Source organism: Pongo pygmaeus, chromosome 6 (genome assembly GCF_028885625.2).
Source record: "Pongo pygmaeus isolate AG05252 chromosome 6, NHGRI_mPonPyg2-v2.0_pri, whole genome shotgun sequence".
In the NCBI taxonomy this organism is placed as follows: Eukaryota; Metazoa; Chordata; class Mammalia; order Primates; family Hominidae; genus Pongo; species Pongo pygmaeus.
In genome coordinates, this window is record NC_072379.2 from 43,617,825 (window position 1) to 43,633,912 (window position 16,088).

Sequence of the window (16,088 nt, forward strand, 5' to 3'; positions counted from 1 at the left end):
CTTCCAGCCTTTTAGGAGTTGCTAAAATTTTAACAGTTATTTCCTGCTTTTTATCACAGTTGATTTCTGAAGACTACATTGCAAAGCAGAATGATGAAATGACTTTTTCATTGTCAGGCAATTTTCGTTAAGTCAAATCTTAATGCCCTCTTCGCTATCAGATGTTGCCTGTGTTTCCATAAAGCAAAATGCTGATTTTGCTAAAAAACATGACTGCTTCTAGAGCTGGGAGGATCTGCAGACTTTCACAGATTCATGGGACAAGAAAAGAAGCATAGGTACTTTTAGGTGCCATTAGGTATTGATTGGTGAAATCCTAGGGTGCTCTATGAGATTGTACTAGGCCTATAAAGAGTGGTAAGCCAAATAGGTCTCCATGGGAGATACATTATGTAAGTAAATAAACAATGGTTTGCTGGTTCCTGTTGGTGTCTCCACAAGTAGGTAAACATGTTTTAAAGGAACCCGGGTTCTTAGATTTTGTTAGACTTTTTAAACTCAAGGATGAGCATAAGTGCTTGAAATAAAATGCTAATACTTAAGTGTCAAAACTATGGCTTAAGGCTCTTGTTAATTCATTAATGTAATCTCAGTATAATAAGTACCTTCGGTATAATGAAAGTTATAATTAAGTATCTGCACTTATATGAAGGCAGTGCTTAATTTTTTTTAAAATTTTTTTTAAGGCATCTTAGGATAAAATCATTAATTTGGTTTACAGAACATAAGGAGAGTTTATAAGCAAATCATTCTTACCAATGTGAAAGTATAGTGGGCAATTCCATGATTTAAATGTAGCTCAGAAGATTCTAAGATTTAGTTAAGGGCAAAAGAACCTTATTTTGGAGATTTTTCTCAGGGTCCCCAGTTCTGTTCCCTACCATCACTGTAACACCCATATCTTGTTTTAGGTGGCAAAAGCATTATAGGAGATGAAAGATGGTAACTTTGGCTTCCTGTTTCAAAATGTTTATCTTGGCCTTGTCTAATAATCTCTCTTATGGGCTTTTGATATATTTTGACTTGAGCACACTAGAAAGCGGACATAGTAGCAAAAAGGGTCTTTGAAGTCAAGTCTCAGCTATCTCACTTACTGGCTGAGTGACTATGTGAGGTAATTATCTCAGGGTTTGTTTGTTTGTTTTTTGAGACAGTCTCTCTGTCACCCAGGGGGGAGTGCAGTGGCGTGAGTGCAGTGGCGTGATCTTGGCTCACTGCAGCCTCGTCCTCCCAGGCTCAGGTGATCAATCGTTTTACCTCAGCCTCCCGAGTGGCTGGGACTACAGGCGCGTACCACCATGTTCGGCTTATTTTTGTATTTTTAGTAGAGACAGGGTTTCACCATGTTACCCAGACTGGTCTCCAACTCCTCAGCTAAGCGGTTCACCTGCCTCGGCCTCCCAAAGTGCTGAGATTACAGGCATGAGCCGCTCTGCCCGGCCATATCTCAGGGTTTCCTAAGGACTAAATTTGATAACACAAGTTAAAGCCTGGTGTGGTTAATAGTTACTCTGTTAACTGCTGTTGAATTTGTTTAGTCCTTCTGTAATGTCCAGTATCAAAAGAGCAAAGCAATGTCAAAGTCAAAATTCTACGAACCAAAGAAGGGAAAATTAAAGGCATGTAATATTTCAGAGGTAAGGAAAACTCATGTAGGTTGTTATTGTGTGCCAACAAAATTAGTCCTAAAGAATAAAGGGAGGAAAAATCAGCTGAACCAGATTTGATCCAGGTTCTGTTTTCCACCTCCTGCCCCCATTAAATGCAAAGCCCAGTTCCAGTTCAAGCTGCCTACAACACTTCTCCCTTTGTTCTGTTTATTCTTTCCACGGGCCTTAAAATTAAGTTGTTCCTTTTTGTCCCAGTTCTTAGGAAAGAGTTCTTTGATGTATCAACCCACTGCATCCCTAAACATTCCAAAACTCTTGAACCATTTCCAGCCTGTGGATTTTAGCTTAAATATCATAATGTTTCTAATGTTCATAGCCTTTCCCTCCTTTTGGTTCATTTTGTATCTTCTAACCCTTAAAACATTTTAACTCCATTTGTTCTACTTCTTCCCAGTTCCCTACTGAACCATGAATTTAAATTTGCAAGACAATTATTAGCAGTGAAACATGGAGATGTTTAAAATTCACATACACGGGCAATAAAGAAGACTAATACAGAGCCTTATAATTATCGAGTGCTGATACACTCAAGCATCCCTGAAAGAAAAAAAAAACCCGACCTTGAGATAATTACCTTGCACAGTCTCTCAGGCATCAAGTAGGTGATAAGTGAACATTGAAGGGTTTTCATCTATTGCTCAGTTTTCTTCATAGAATGAAACTGCCAACTCTTAGTACTTACCTCACCTTTTTTTCAGGAGTCTACTCACCCATGTAGGCAAGCTCTCTGAGCCCCCCATTGCAAAGAAGAGCAAGTTGATGTTCAGTGAATTGCCCAAGAACATTATAGGAATTGAGAGTTCACTTGGATTAGAATCCTGATTTCCTGAAAACCAGTCCTGGTGGTTCTGTATGAAAGTCACATTGCCTCACACAGTTCCTTCAATTTAGAGCTCCTCCCTCCACCCTGTTCTCAAGAAACTTACGGAACTAGCAATATCTGGCTGCCAATTAACTGATACCTTCCTAAGCATGAGCATATTTAAAAAGTTAAGTAAAACGTGAGTGCTACTCCCTGAAAGCCATCACTTTTGACTTTTTTAGGTGTTTCATCAGGTACTTGCCTCCATATTTCAAAATAGGATTATATGCCTTTTTCTTGGATTCCCGGAGTTGAGCTGCCGAACTTCCCATTGTGCAAGATGAGAATTTAGAATCCTCATATCACACTGTCTTCCTTCTCCCTACCTCAATTAAGTCATGTTGAAGATTTTTCTTATGACTAAGTGTACTACTATTACATTTCCTGAACAACTTTCCTGGCGGTGATAACTGCTTTTTTTGTTTTGTTTTGTTTTGAGACAATCTCACTCTGTCACCCAGGCTGGAGTGAGGTGGCACAAATCAGTTCACTGTAGCCTTGACCTGGGGTCAAACGACCCTTCCACCCCAGCCATTGCAGTAGGTGCGAATACAGATGTCAGCCACCATGGCCAGCTAGTTTTTTAATTTTTTTGTGGAGACAGGGATCTCACTACATTGTCCAGGCTGGTTTTGAACTCCTGTGCTCAAGTGATTCTCCCGCCCTGGACTCACAAAGTGTTGGGATTACAAATGAGCCATGGCAGCGCCCAGCCCATTTTTGGTTACTTTGTTTTCTGCATAGCTGTCACCAATTCTTGCCAGATTCCCCCAACAGAAATTTACCACCGTCTGCTTAATGTTTTCCTCATCAGTCAGATATCAGGCACTCTGTATCAGTTCTCTTCCCCACACCTCAGAGAAGTTTCTCTTAGGACCCTCTGTCTTCCTGTTCCAATCCAGGCTAGGTGCTTGTTTGAAACTATCTTTATTCTCCTTGCTTTCTCTCTGAATTGGCTGGGTTTAAAAACTCTTAAGTTAGAAATAAACTATCTCCACATTTTGAAAGCATTACTCCCTTCCAAATTCCAGTGTTGCTGATAGGAAGCCCAATACTATTGTGTATGTGATGCCAAGTCCTTTGTAAGTTTTCCCCTCTGCAGCTCTTGGTTTTTCTCTTATCTGCTGTGTTCTGAAACTTCACAACCGTGTTCCTTTGTGTGGGTTTCTTGTCATTGTGGTGAGCACTCAGTGGGCCCTTGCACTGTGAAAAACGTTTGTTTGCTAAATTTTCTATTATTAAGTTTTTGAAAAATTTTCTCTTCATTTTGTTTTTGTTTCTAAACTCCTGTGAATTGGATACTGGATCCTTTTGTTTTTGCTCCATTTTTCATCTATTTCTACTTTCTAAATTTGTCCAGCTCATATTGACGTTTTAAAATTTGGGATATCATTTTTACTATAGAAGAACCATTTCCTGTGCTCTGCTGTCTCCTCTTAAAAAAAGAAATCCTCTTGTTTCATAGCTGTAATATCTTTTATTTGAAGATGCTAGTTATAGAATACTTTTTGAGACCATTTTGTTCCGTTTTCCATTTCCTTCAAATAACAAACAAAAACGTTGGGAAATGCTGTGTTTGTGAGGCTCACACCGGGGATGCTGAATGTTGGTATCGCCGAGCCATTTCTCTAGGGTCTTTCGTCTACTCATTTCTTCAGAGAAAAACAGGGTTATGGGGAGAGAGTGGTAGGGAGTGGTAGAGGGGTGCCTGCATTATGGGAGGGGCAGAGAAGGGGGCTGCTAGCATTGCACTATTCAGTAGGAAAACATCATGGCCCCTCTCATCCTTTGTTAGGCTTTGTGTCTGGAATCCCTCTGATGCCCTATCTTTAGCATCTTAAACTAGTCTTCTGCCTGAACAATTTACTGCCCTCCCTTCTACCTTCAAGGCACCTGAAGCTTTCTGGGGTTCTGCTTTGTGAATCGGTGGCTAAATATCCCCTTCTACAGGCAGTTTGCTCAGTTCTCCTGACACCTCCATCTGCAGAGAGGGTGCTTGGGTTCAGGTAACTTCCCTATGGCTCACTTATCTGTAAAGTATACTTAATATCTACCTTTTAGGTTGTTTAAAGGATTGAACAATGTGTAAAACACTTAGAACAATGTCTGCCATGCTGTAAGGACTGAATAAGTTATTGCTCTTGTCCTCCAAAAATGTGTTGGTATAACCGGTCTGCAGTCATCTCTTTTCTTGTTCTTTTTGACTTTGTGAGTTTGTTCCCTTTGTCATTGCTTTACTGTTATTTAAGGTTTGGAGAAGGAGCAGGATACACAGGATTAATTATAACTGGAAGTCCTCTTTAATATTTTAAATTAGCTTTACTTTCTTACAGCCCTAATCTTTCTGGGTGACTCTGGACACTCTACTAGACTAATATGAATATGGCAGCCCCTCGGAAGCCATGCAATCATTTCTTCTCTTCAGAAGGACAGCACACTTTCTATGGAGGGCCCAGGACAATGCAGTGGAAAGTGCTTTGGCTGGGAGGCAGAAGTCCCAGAGGCAGTACTTCTCAGCTTTCACCTCTGACAAGCTTCTCCAGCGTTTCTTCTGTTAAAATGAGCCCCCAAAATGCCTACGACCCGGTTGCGATCGAGTGGCCGACGCCCCCAGTGGGAGTGAGGCCCAGCACGCGAGCTCGGTCCCTCTTCCTAGAGCCAGGTGGGTGCGCACTTCCAGACTCACCCGGCGGCGCAAGCAGGAGAAGCCAGGTGCCCTCTACAAACATGGCCGCCGCGCCAGCGTCAACCCGGCTCGGGAGGCCGCGCTGCCGCTTGGGAATCGCATGTTTGGCGTCACCCGGCCCGGAACCACGTGATGCAGGAGGTGCCCGAGGCGGCGGGGCTCGCGCTGGTGGAGCCGCCTCGGCGTTCGAGCGGGGTGGGGGCTGCCCGGTTGAGATTTCCCGGCGGGTCCCGGCCTCTGCGTGCACGCGCCTGCGTGCTCGCGCTCGCGGTTCTGGCGCTGCCGGTGAGGAGCCGGGGAGCGAGGCAGGGAGGCTGGGAGCGGGGCGCCCCTTCTGAGGCCAGAGGGGGCTGGGCAGGGCCGGCCCGGCGGGAAGGGGGTCGGCCGCACGCTCTCAGCGCCTCGCCCCTGAGCCGCGGCGCTAGCGGTGGGGGCTTTTCGGCCCCGGCCCTGGCCCCTCCTGGCAGGCTCCGGCTGTGCAGGTGGCGGCGCAGGGCCGAGGGCCCCGCAGCCCACCGAGAAGGCCCCGCCGGCCTCTGGCCCGCCCACCCGGCGACCTGCGCTGGGGCCGCCGGCACGGCCGCCGCGGGTTGCAGCCTTGGAGTTTAGTTTCATCTTCGGATTTTCCTTCAGAGTCGGAGTGGGAGTGGGACGCAAGTTGCTCTTCTTCGGTCTTTTAAAATAGTCTGGGTTGACGTCAAATGCAGAAATGAGGCAGTGTTGATTTTTTTTGGCGTAAGTACCCCAAGCCTCGGGGGAAATCATGAGGCAGCCGGTTGAAGGAGACCAACTCGGGAAGGAGGAAAAGGTTAGGGAGGCTGAAGTGCTTAGTTTAGGAAAGACACTTGCTTTGGACAGTTTGCTAACTAGCCAGTCTGTGTGTATTTTTGTTTTCGGCATTTTTGTCTTGACTATCCAAGCCTTTTATTAAAATTTCTCAGCAGTAAACAGGCCGCTGATCGACATAAGGGAATTATTTATATAGCAGATTGCCCAGCTCTTGCATTGTATCCTAACCTAGGACCATGCTGTGTCCCCATGGCTTTCAAGCTGAAGAAATGAAGGTCTAAAGTGTGTCAGACATACCTAAAGAAGAGTTCAAAAGTGTAGCTGCCATCCTTTCCTTAGCTATCAGAGGAAGCAGTCGCTCCAAAATGAGACATACACAAGCCCAGGTTCATAGACTCACCCTCCATAAGCTGTGTTGCTAGATTGAAGTTTTTAATCACCAGTGAAGAATTGATTGTCATAATTTTAGGAGACTACTCAAATTTGCCTTGTTTCTTTCCCTAGGAAAGGAATAATGCTGACAGCATGTCTGCACATTCCATGCTCTGTGAACGAATCGCCATAGCCAAGGAACTGATCAAGAGAGCAGAATCACTTTCTAGATCAAGAAAAGGTGGCATAGAAGGTGGTGCAAAGCTGTGCAGCAAATTGAAGGCAGAATTAAAATTCTTGCAGAAAGTAGAAGCTGGGAAAGTAGCTATTAAAGAATCTCATTTACAGAGCACTAACCTAACACACCTGAGAGCCATTGTGGAATCAGCAGAAAACCTGGAAGAAGTTGTTAGTGTTCTTCATGTCTTTGGTTATACAGATACCTTAGGAGAAAAGCAAACCCTTGTGGTAGATGTAGTTGCAAATGGTGGTCATACTTGGGTGAAAGCCATTGGCCGGAAGGCTGAAGCTCTTCATAACATCTGGCTGGGTAGGGGCCAATATGGTGACAAAAGCATCATTGAGCAGGCTGAAGACTTCCTCCAGGCCAGTCACCAGCAGCCAGTGCAGTATAGCAACCCTCACATCATCTTTGCATTTTACAACAGTGTCTCCAGCCCCATGGCAGAGAAGCTGAAAGAAATGGGCATATCTGTGAGAGGAGACATAGTAGCAGTCAACGCTCTGTTAGATCACCCTGAAGAGCTTCAACCGAGTGAGAGTGAATCAGATGATGAGAGCCCTGAACTTTTGCAGGTGACCAGAGTCGACCGAGAAAATATACTAGCAAGTGTTGCGTTTCCAACAGAAATTAAGGTCGATGTGTGCAAAAGAGTAAATCTGGACATTACTACTTTAATCACATATGTATCTGCCCTCAGCTATGGAGGCTGCCACTTTATTTTCAAAGAAAAAGTGCTCACAGAACAAGCAGAGCAAGAGAGAAAAGAGCAGGTTCTACCTCAGCTGGAGGCCTTTATGAAGGACAAGGAGTTGTTTGCTTGTGAATCTGCTGTCAAGGACTTTCAGTCTATTTTAGATACCTTAGGAGGACCTGGGGAGAGAGAGAGGGCCACTATGTTAATTAAGCGAATTAATGTGGTACCAGACCAGCCTTCTGAGCGTGCCTTGAGACTAGTGGCCAGTTCAAAAATTAATAGCCGCTCATTAACAATTTTTGGGACAGGAGACACCCTAAAAGCCATCACAATGACTGCTAATAGTGGTTTTGTCAGAGCTGCAAACAACCAGGGTGTTAAATTTAGTGTGTTTATCCATCAGCCCAGAGCACTTACTGAGAGTAAAGAGGCTCTAGCCACCCCCTTACCAAAAGACTACACAACTGACAGTGAACACTAAAGATACCCTTTAAATATTGTTATGGAAGTAAGTTATTTATACCAAAGGCTGGGTCTTCCCATCTAAACTGGTGGGAAAAAAAGGTCTATAGTAAAAGAACTCTTAAACCAGTAGAGTTTCTTTGTGTCTCATCTAAAGTATATAACCTCCCAAAGTAGAAAAAGCACAAGAGAGAAGCTTATCTATCAAACTGTCTGCATTAGTGCAATTAAGAACCGAAATACATCTATATAAAGCTTTCAGCTGTATTGTAATACTTTGTTTGATTCGATAGGGCTACAACCCCTACTGCTAACCACGTTTCATGGAATATGGCTACATTGCATCTTGCATTAAATATCTGGATAAAATTCAAGTCTGTTTTTCATTGTATTGCTTTATATGGTTTAGGCTGGGAGGTAGTCGTTGGTAATTAATTTTAGATTCTAAAGTTAACCATTAATGAAAAACTTATTTGCTGTATGTCAGGTGCAGTCTGATAGGTATTTTTACAAAAAGTACATAATACAGAAGAAATGAAAAAGTGAATTATGGTTATTTGAGTGCCATGAACCCATTGGTAGACCTTTGTGAAAAGAAAGCCAACAATCTTACTACTATAAGATAAGCCCAGGACACTTAAGGTAAAATACTAATTTGAATGAATTGAAAAGGGATTATGTAAAAGATTTTTAAAATTCAATTTTATTTTTAAATACAAAAAGCCCCCATATTTTAAGTATTTGAACAATAAATACTATTTTCATGTTTCATTTGCAAGTGGCAAGTGACAACTGCATTACCTCACTTTCATGAGATGGTGACAGAATATTCCATGCCAATTGCATGACACAAGATGTAGTCAATAATACACTTCTATGGCTACGTTGTGCTAGATACTTTATCAGTTTTCAATAAAGCAAAACTATCAAAGTTGATATGTATTCACCACATTTAAAAATTTGGAATTTGAGTCCTGGAGCTTAAATGTTAACTCATGCTAAGTGTAGGAGCTGGTATTAAAACTTGATGTTTCTAGCCACAGCCTGATCTCTTTCTACCATGCCAAATGTCCTATTTGTTGAGAAGAGAATCTCAATTTACAGCCACAGTGTTTGTTGAGGGGGTGGAATTTGGTTATTGGCATTCATGAACACCCTGAAATGAATGCAGAATTAAGTGTATGGGGGTGGTTCTCTGGGGAGAGATTGCTTTACTAAGTCAGAATACATTTCCTAGCAGAAAGGCTGTGATTTGCTTCCAATTTAGTGTAGGGTGGTATATGCCTAGGGTTAGAAATTGAATTTAAGCTTTTTGAGCACCTATTAAGGTCATGTAGTACTTGGTACTATTAAGTACCAAGCATTATAGTAGTTTGGTATGAAAAGATGAATGTTTGCTCTAAGGAATTCTTAAGTCTAAAGTGGAAGTAAACAACTGAAGTGCAATTAAATGTACTAAATTCTCTAGGATATGTTGAAAATACCATGGAGACAGAGTAAAGGAGTACTTGTTACGGGGCCAGGAAGTCAGAGAGGAAGTGAGGTTTGAGGGTTTGGGGTGTGAAATTTCACAAGATGTGTGAGAAAGCGTACTCAAAAGTACATGGAGGAATGGGATTGGAAAAGTACCAGAACTGTGAATATGAGGACCTGTTCAGGGACCAGGCTCAAGTGGACAGTTTATAAAATGAGATGGAGCTAGAAAAAAAAGTCGAAGTTCTCTAAAGAGTTTGGCATTAGAGACCCATTGGTGATTTTTAAGAAAGTGTGGCTTGTGATTAGGTGTCTTAAGGAAACCACAAAAATCTGTAGTGTGGATAAAAATTGAAGGAAAGTTTGGACTATAATGACCTTAGCTAGAGCAGGAATGATGGACTGCAGAGTCATGGATACATGTTGGATTTGTTTGAGGCAGAATTGACATATTAATGTACTCATTCGTTTAATAAGCATTGAGTGACAGCCATCTGTCAGACACACTACTACGAAGGGCGTGGCATATAAAAGACTTGTTTTAAAGGAGCAGCAGGAAGAAGGTAGATTCTATCATTGCTCCCTATGAATCAATCAATACCTAAGAACTTGGGATCTTTGCCAACTAGAAAGTGGATAGGCCACAGCACTCTTTAGGAAACTGCTTTGTGAAGTGACCACAGCTGTGGCCCTGCCAAAGACCATGATGTTTTTTCAAGCATTCCAGTGATTACAACTCCTAACAATGTAATAAATAATGCAAGCAGTACGTATGCTCAAGTAGTAGGGCACTGGATCCTGGAATGTAAGAAATAGCACCTTCCCTAGAGACCACACACATGACCTACACTGTATCCCAAGGTCTATTCCAGCTGGCCAAAACATTCCTTTCATAAAGGTAAAATATTAGACAATAAAGGCCGGATGTGGTGGCTCACGCTTGTAATCCCAACACTTTGGGAGGCCGAGGGGCGGATCACTTGAGGTCAGGAGTTCAATACCAGCCTGGCTGGCATGGTGAAACCCTGTTTGTACTAAAAATACAAAAATTAGCCAGGCATGGTGGTGGGTATCTGTAACCCCAGCTACTCAGGAGGCCGAGGCAGGAGAATCACTTGAACCTGGGAGGCGGAGGTTGCAGTGAGCCGAGATCACGTCATTGCACTTCAGCCTGGGTGACAAGAGCAAGACTCCATCTCAAAAAAAAAAAAAAAAAAAGAGACAAAAACAATGAGGGAAGTTATAAAAGGAATGTTCAATTAAATATCAGTTAACTGGCAAGTCAAAGGAATCACATAGCTATAGCTATAAAGCAAACAAATGTCCAAATAGTTCTAAAGAGTGAAGATACGTAATAAACTATCATTATGCCTGGGAACTGGAAGTGGTTGAGGAAAGTAAAAGCATGCTAAAAATCCTCATCTTACTTAGAGTCAACAGACACTTTGAAATTTTGCTATTGAAAAATAGAGCTATTTAGTTTTGAGTGTCAAATAGGAAACATAACTGATAGTATAAATTAAACCAAGCTGAATAGCTGAATAAATTCCAAACAAAAGGTGAGGATGGAGAATAAATGTAGTCCATGTAGAAAAAGACAAGTCAGGCTGGGCACTGTGGCTCACACCTGTAATCCCAGCACTTTGGGAGGCTGAGGTAGGGTGGATCCCTTGAGCCCAGGACTTCAAGACCAGCCTGGGCAACATGGCAAAACCCCGTCTCTACAAAAAATACAAAAATTAGCTGGGCATGGTACTGTGCTCCTGCAGTCCCAGGTACCAGGGAGGCTGAGGCAGGAGGCTCACCTGAGCCTGGGAGGTTGAGGCTGCAGTGAGTTTTGGTTGTACCACTGTACTCCAGCCTGGGCAACAGAGTGAGACCCTGTCTCAAAAAGAAAAAGACAAAATAATTGTGAATGAGGCATAAAAAGCAGAAAGCATAAAATAAGAGTGCTAACTGCAAGCACAAGAAGGATATAAAACAGCTTTGGAGGGAAATATATAGACAATTGTGATATACTGGGAAATCTCATTGGAACAGATGACTGTCTCAGGAAATGTAAATTAGAATTGAAGAATAGAAAGCCTAAATAAGAAATAACCATTTAAAAAATTGTTAAAGAAGTTACATAATTTCTCCAAAATATGTGCAGATGCAGTTAACTTTATTAGACAAGTTTTTTCCTACTTTTAAATACTGATTAATCCCCGTGCTCTGAAAGGTAATATGGAGCATAACCCCGTAAGTGGGGTTGAAATATGTAACATGGTAAGATGTGTTGTTCCTCTTACTCCCTGTCCCCTGCCCCAAGAGGAGAACTTTGGCCTGCTCTCCTGTTTGAGAACAGGGCCTGGGTATGCGACTGAAGCCCATGGGGTGTTTCTTGACTCATGTAATAACAGGCTGATTGTCTCAGGTCATCATTGTATTGGAAATGTTTTCAAACTCATTTTACAGAACATGAGTGTAATTCTGATACTAAAACCTGACAAGATTGCATAAAAAAGAAGCTGGAACAAAATTGCAGTTTAAAAAGATACATAAACATCCCAGACAAAATGGCACTGCAGACAAAATGGATTCAGGCAGAGAACATTTCACACTGTGGGAATCTTTTTGTTGTTGTTGTTTTGTTTTTGAGTTGGAGTTTCACTCTTGTTGCCCTGGCTGGAGTGCAGTGGCACAATTTTGGCTCACTGCATCTTCCACCTCATGGGTTCAATTGATTCTCCTGCCTCAGCCTCCTGAGTAGCTGTGATTACAGGTGCGCACCACCACGGCCAGCTAATTTTGTATTTTTAGTAGAGACGGGAGTTCGCCATGTTGGCCAGGCTGGTCTTGAACTCCTGACTTCAGGTGATCCACCCACCTCGGCCTCCCAAAGTGCTGGGATTACAGGTGTGAGCCACTGCGCCCGGGAGTCTTGTTCCCAAGAGGAAGGAAGGCAAGGATGAGTTCCCAACCTTAATAGTAGGGATGTGGGGATTAACCTCCATGCTGGGATAGAATCAGAGGCATGAGGCCTGCTTGAGGTAGAGGGGTAACCCCAAGACCCCCACTGAGTGAACCAGAACCTTAAGGCTGTAATGCCCATGAAAGAGGATCTTGTAAACTTTGCCCAGGGACACAGCAAGGGTTTGACTCTAGTGGTTCTGGGGGGTGTGGGGTGTGGGGTGTGGACGGTGGGGCAGGGGGAAGAAGTCTGAAAGAAATCAAAGCCCAGACTGTGCCTTACATAGAGTTCAAGTCGTTTAACAGCATCATGGGGGAAACCCAGAGATGTGAAATTAGTATAAAAATTGGCCGCTGGCAAGTGCTATCTCTCAGACACCTGAGAACAACATACACAACCTCATTCTGGACTTAGGGACATTTTAGTTTCCCAGCTACGTAGATTTCTATAGAAGAACTGAGCTTTGATTGGATGCACTTACAGTGAGAAATTGTCAAAACGTAGAAGGAAACCTTCCACCACCAGCAAATCAGCAACACATAAAGAGGAGCATTAGTTCTTCAAGAACTTAAGATTATAACACAATACATTAAAATAAAATATATGATATTATAGAATATATATGTAAAAATATATAATAGCAAAATATAAAAGAAAGTAATTTTGGGATCTTCTAAGTGTTCCCTATCCTCTGAAAAAAAAAAGAAAAAAAAAAAAAGAAGTAGTAATTCAAAGTGGCAGAGGGAGGCTGAAAATACCACCTGCAACCAAACATTGCACACACAGCTCAGGTGGAGGATGTGGTCTATATGCGCAGCAAGTATGCTTCCTAATACTGAAGCCCAGAATTAAGCAGACGTTAACCACTTGATTGCAGGTAATTCTGGGGCATGTGACAGGGAGAGCTTGTCCCAAAAGGGCTGCAGAGAACACCTCAGCCTGTGGCAAGCTTATTCACAAGAGGAAAAGGCGCAGAGATGAGCCAAGCCAAGCCTCCAGGCATTCCTCTCAAACTTGCAATCAAATACATTTCTCTATATTCCCAGGAGGGAAGGGCCAGGCATATGCTGGGGGATATAACCCCTCCACTTCCCCGCCATCATGCAAGTAAGAATGGGGAAAAAAAGCATTTCCCTCTTCACCTAAATAACAAATGATTAAAGGGGATTAAAAAAGGCATAGAAACTATAAGGGGCCAGGCATGGTGGCTCACACCTGTAATCCCAGCACTTTGGGAGGCCAAGGCGGGCAGATCACCTGAGGTCCCGAGTTCAAGACCAGCCTGGCTAACATGGTGAAACCCCGTCTACTAAAAATACAAAAATTAGCTGGGCATGGTGGCGTGCATCTGTCATCCCAGCTACTAGGGCCGCTAAGGCAGGAGAATCGCTTGAAAAGAAAGGAAAGAGTACAAGCAAACAAAACTTCAGGAAATAGAAAAACTCACTAAAATTACAATCTCAGAAATAAAGTTTAGAATAGTAGGTAAGATAAACTAAAAGAATTCTGAAATAAATAGGATTTCCCAGGATTCAACAAATAAATTAAATGATGAAAAATATAAACAAGATGCTGAGACATGGAGAAAAAATGAGTCCACTCCATCGAAGGTTCTGGCAGCCAATACGGACTGAGCACAAAGTTGGGTTCCCATCCTCACCGCCTTTGCCTGCCTGTGCCATAGAGGCTGGAGACTAAAAGCCTCATGCTCCCAGTGTTGCATTTAGCTGGGGGCGGCCAGATTCCTTGCCTCTGAGACACGAGTGGAAGTGCAATAGTGCTGCCTTCTCCTTCTACCACAGGGTCGGATGTGGTCGATGGCTGTACTTGCTTCCATGTTATGGTGATGAGAGAAAGACCAAGTGCAGCATGTAGGCTTTGGTGCTGACATATGCTTCCCGCAGGACCTCTTGCTATGTGGAAAATCAGTCCCAATTTATTTAAGCCACTGTAGTTGGCTTTTCCATTACATGTAGCTGAAAATATTTCTAACTGATATTAAAGTTTATTTGTTCCTAAAAGAGACAATTAGAATGGTGGAGAGGGAACAAAATCATTTTGCAAACATACAGACAAAAAAATAGAATAGAATACGGACACCAGTGTACCATTCACCGAGGTTTAAACAGAGTCATTATTTTGCCTTATTTGCTTTCTCTAGGTTTTTCTTTTGCTGAAATTATTTTAAAATAAATTACAGACATCATGATATTTAACATATATCCCTCAGTACTTGGCTCTAAAAAGAACATTTTTTCTAGACAACCATGATTCCATGAGTACATCTAATGAAATTAATAATTCTGAGCATCATCTAGTGCCCAATCTATATTCAGATGTCAGGGGATTTGTCTACCAGAATCCAGTGAAACACCAGATACTGCATTTGGGTTTAACGTTCCTTAATTCTGTTGCAATCTATGGTATTACCTTACCCTTTTATGACTCTGAGTTTTTTGAATACACCAGGACAGTTGTCTTACAGAATATTCTATATTCTTGATTTCTCTGATTATTTTCCAGTGGTCAGTTTGATTTCCTGTAAACTGAAAAGGATATCTAAAGGCTGGATTCAATTCTGGTTAAACATTTTGGGCAAGAATACTTTGTGGTTGATACTGTGTTCCTCATTTTCGTTACACTAGGGGGCACATAATATCTGTTTTTTCCACTGTTAGTGATGTTAAGTATTGTTCCTTGAATAAGGTGGTAACAGCCAGAACTCTCCATTGTGAAGTTACGTTTTTGCCCTCATGACTAGTGAGTAAACTGTGAAGTCATGCTTTGGCGCCACTGTGAATGTTCAGTTACCCATTGCCCTTTTGCCTAAGATTTTAGCATGCGTTGATGATTATAACCCTAATCAAATATTCCATTCAAGTGACAAAATGGTGATTTCCCCAATTCTATCATTTCCTTTACACTTATCAGTTATCATTCTTCCATAAAGAAGAGCTTTCCCTTAGGAACTGGGGCCATTTGGCTCCCCTTCTGGAAGGGCAGTATGTATCCTTGATTCTTTCTCTCCTGTTAATGATTTCAGAGTGAGGGATTCGTGTTATGGTCATCTCCAATAACATCAAATGAACCTTTTAGGAGGAAGATTGTATCTTGTGAGTACTATATTGGACTCATGAATTATTATATATTCAAATATGCCCACATCAATTACCTTACTTTTTAAAACTTATTATTTTGAGATAATTATAGATTCGTGTGAAGTTGTAAGAAATAATACAGAGAGAACCCATGTACCTTTTACCCAGTTTTCCCTAGTGGGAGCATCTTGAAAAACTATAGTACAATATCACAAGGATATTGATGTTGATTATGTCAAGATGCTGAGTATTTCCATTACTGTAGGATCTCTCATGTTGCCCTTTTATTTATCATTCTTTTTGATGGTTTAACTGTCCAAACTTTGGCCAGTAGAAACGCCTTCAAGATTCCTGTGTCTTCTTTACATAATCTCATGCTGTTTGATTTCATGCTTTCTGGCAGAACAAGATGTCTCAGAGTTGCCTGTGCTTTCTGCCGGAGACCTGGAATCCACTATTTCTTCAAGGAGCCTTTCCTAGTTCGTGGCATTTCCAAAGAAAAGTCCAAGGGCTAGGGGTACTCAGTGCCACTCAGTTGTCATTGATCCCGGGCTCTTGCAATGCACAAAATGGAAATGTTTATAGATTTCAAATTAATTAAAATATCTTCAACTGATGGGGAAGATCAAAATTAACATGATATAACATTCCCAGATTTTTACTTAACATTAATTTCAAACTTTTGTCTCTTGCTCTGCAAATCTTTTTTCCTAACATACTTGTTTGCTTTATGCTATGCTATACATAAAAAAGTTTCAAAATATGATTATTACAGCTTACAATAA

At 41.9% G+C, this 16,088-nt stretch overlaps 1 protein-coding gene across 2 annotated transcripts; it reads left to right on the top strand.

Moving 5' to 3' along the window:
• Positions 1-4,941: 4,941 nt before the first annotated feature.
• C6H7orf25 (chromosome 6 C7orf25 homolog) lies at positions 4,942-8,153 on the top strand. 2 transcript variants are annotated; one of them, XM_054495281.2, is made up of 2 exons: positions 4,942-5,503; positions 6,512-8,153. In XM_054495281.2, the coding sequence occupies exons 1-2, from the start codon at positions 5,351-5,353 to the stop codon at positions 7,796-7,798; spliced, it is 1,440 nt and encodes a 479-aa protein (XP_054351256.1). In that variant the 5' UTR covers positions 4,942-5,350; the 3' UTR covers positions 7,799-8,153. The 2 variants fall into 2 exon arrangements, with proteins under 2 accessions (XP_054351256.1, XP_054351257.1); XM_054495282.1 differs by lacking the exon at positions 4,942-5,503 and adding an exon at positions 5,510-5,953.
• The last annotated feature ends 7,935 nt before the right edge of the window (positions 8,154-16,088 follow it).

Coding starts and splice junctions, on each gene's coding strand:
- C6H7orf25 (XM_054495281.2), top strand. CDS start 5,351: ATGCAGGAGGTGCCCGAGGCGGCGGGGCTCGCGCTGGTGGAGCCGCCT. Junction 5,504..6,511: donor TCGCGGTTCTGGCGCTGCCG/GTGAGGAGCCGG, acceptor TTCTTTCCCTAG/GAAAGGAATAATGCTGACAG.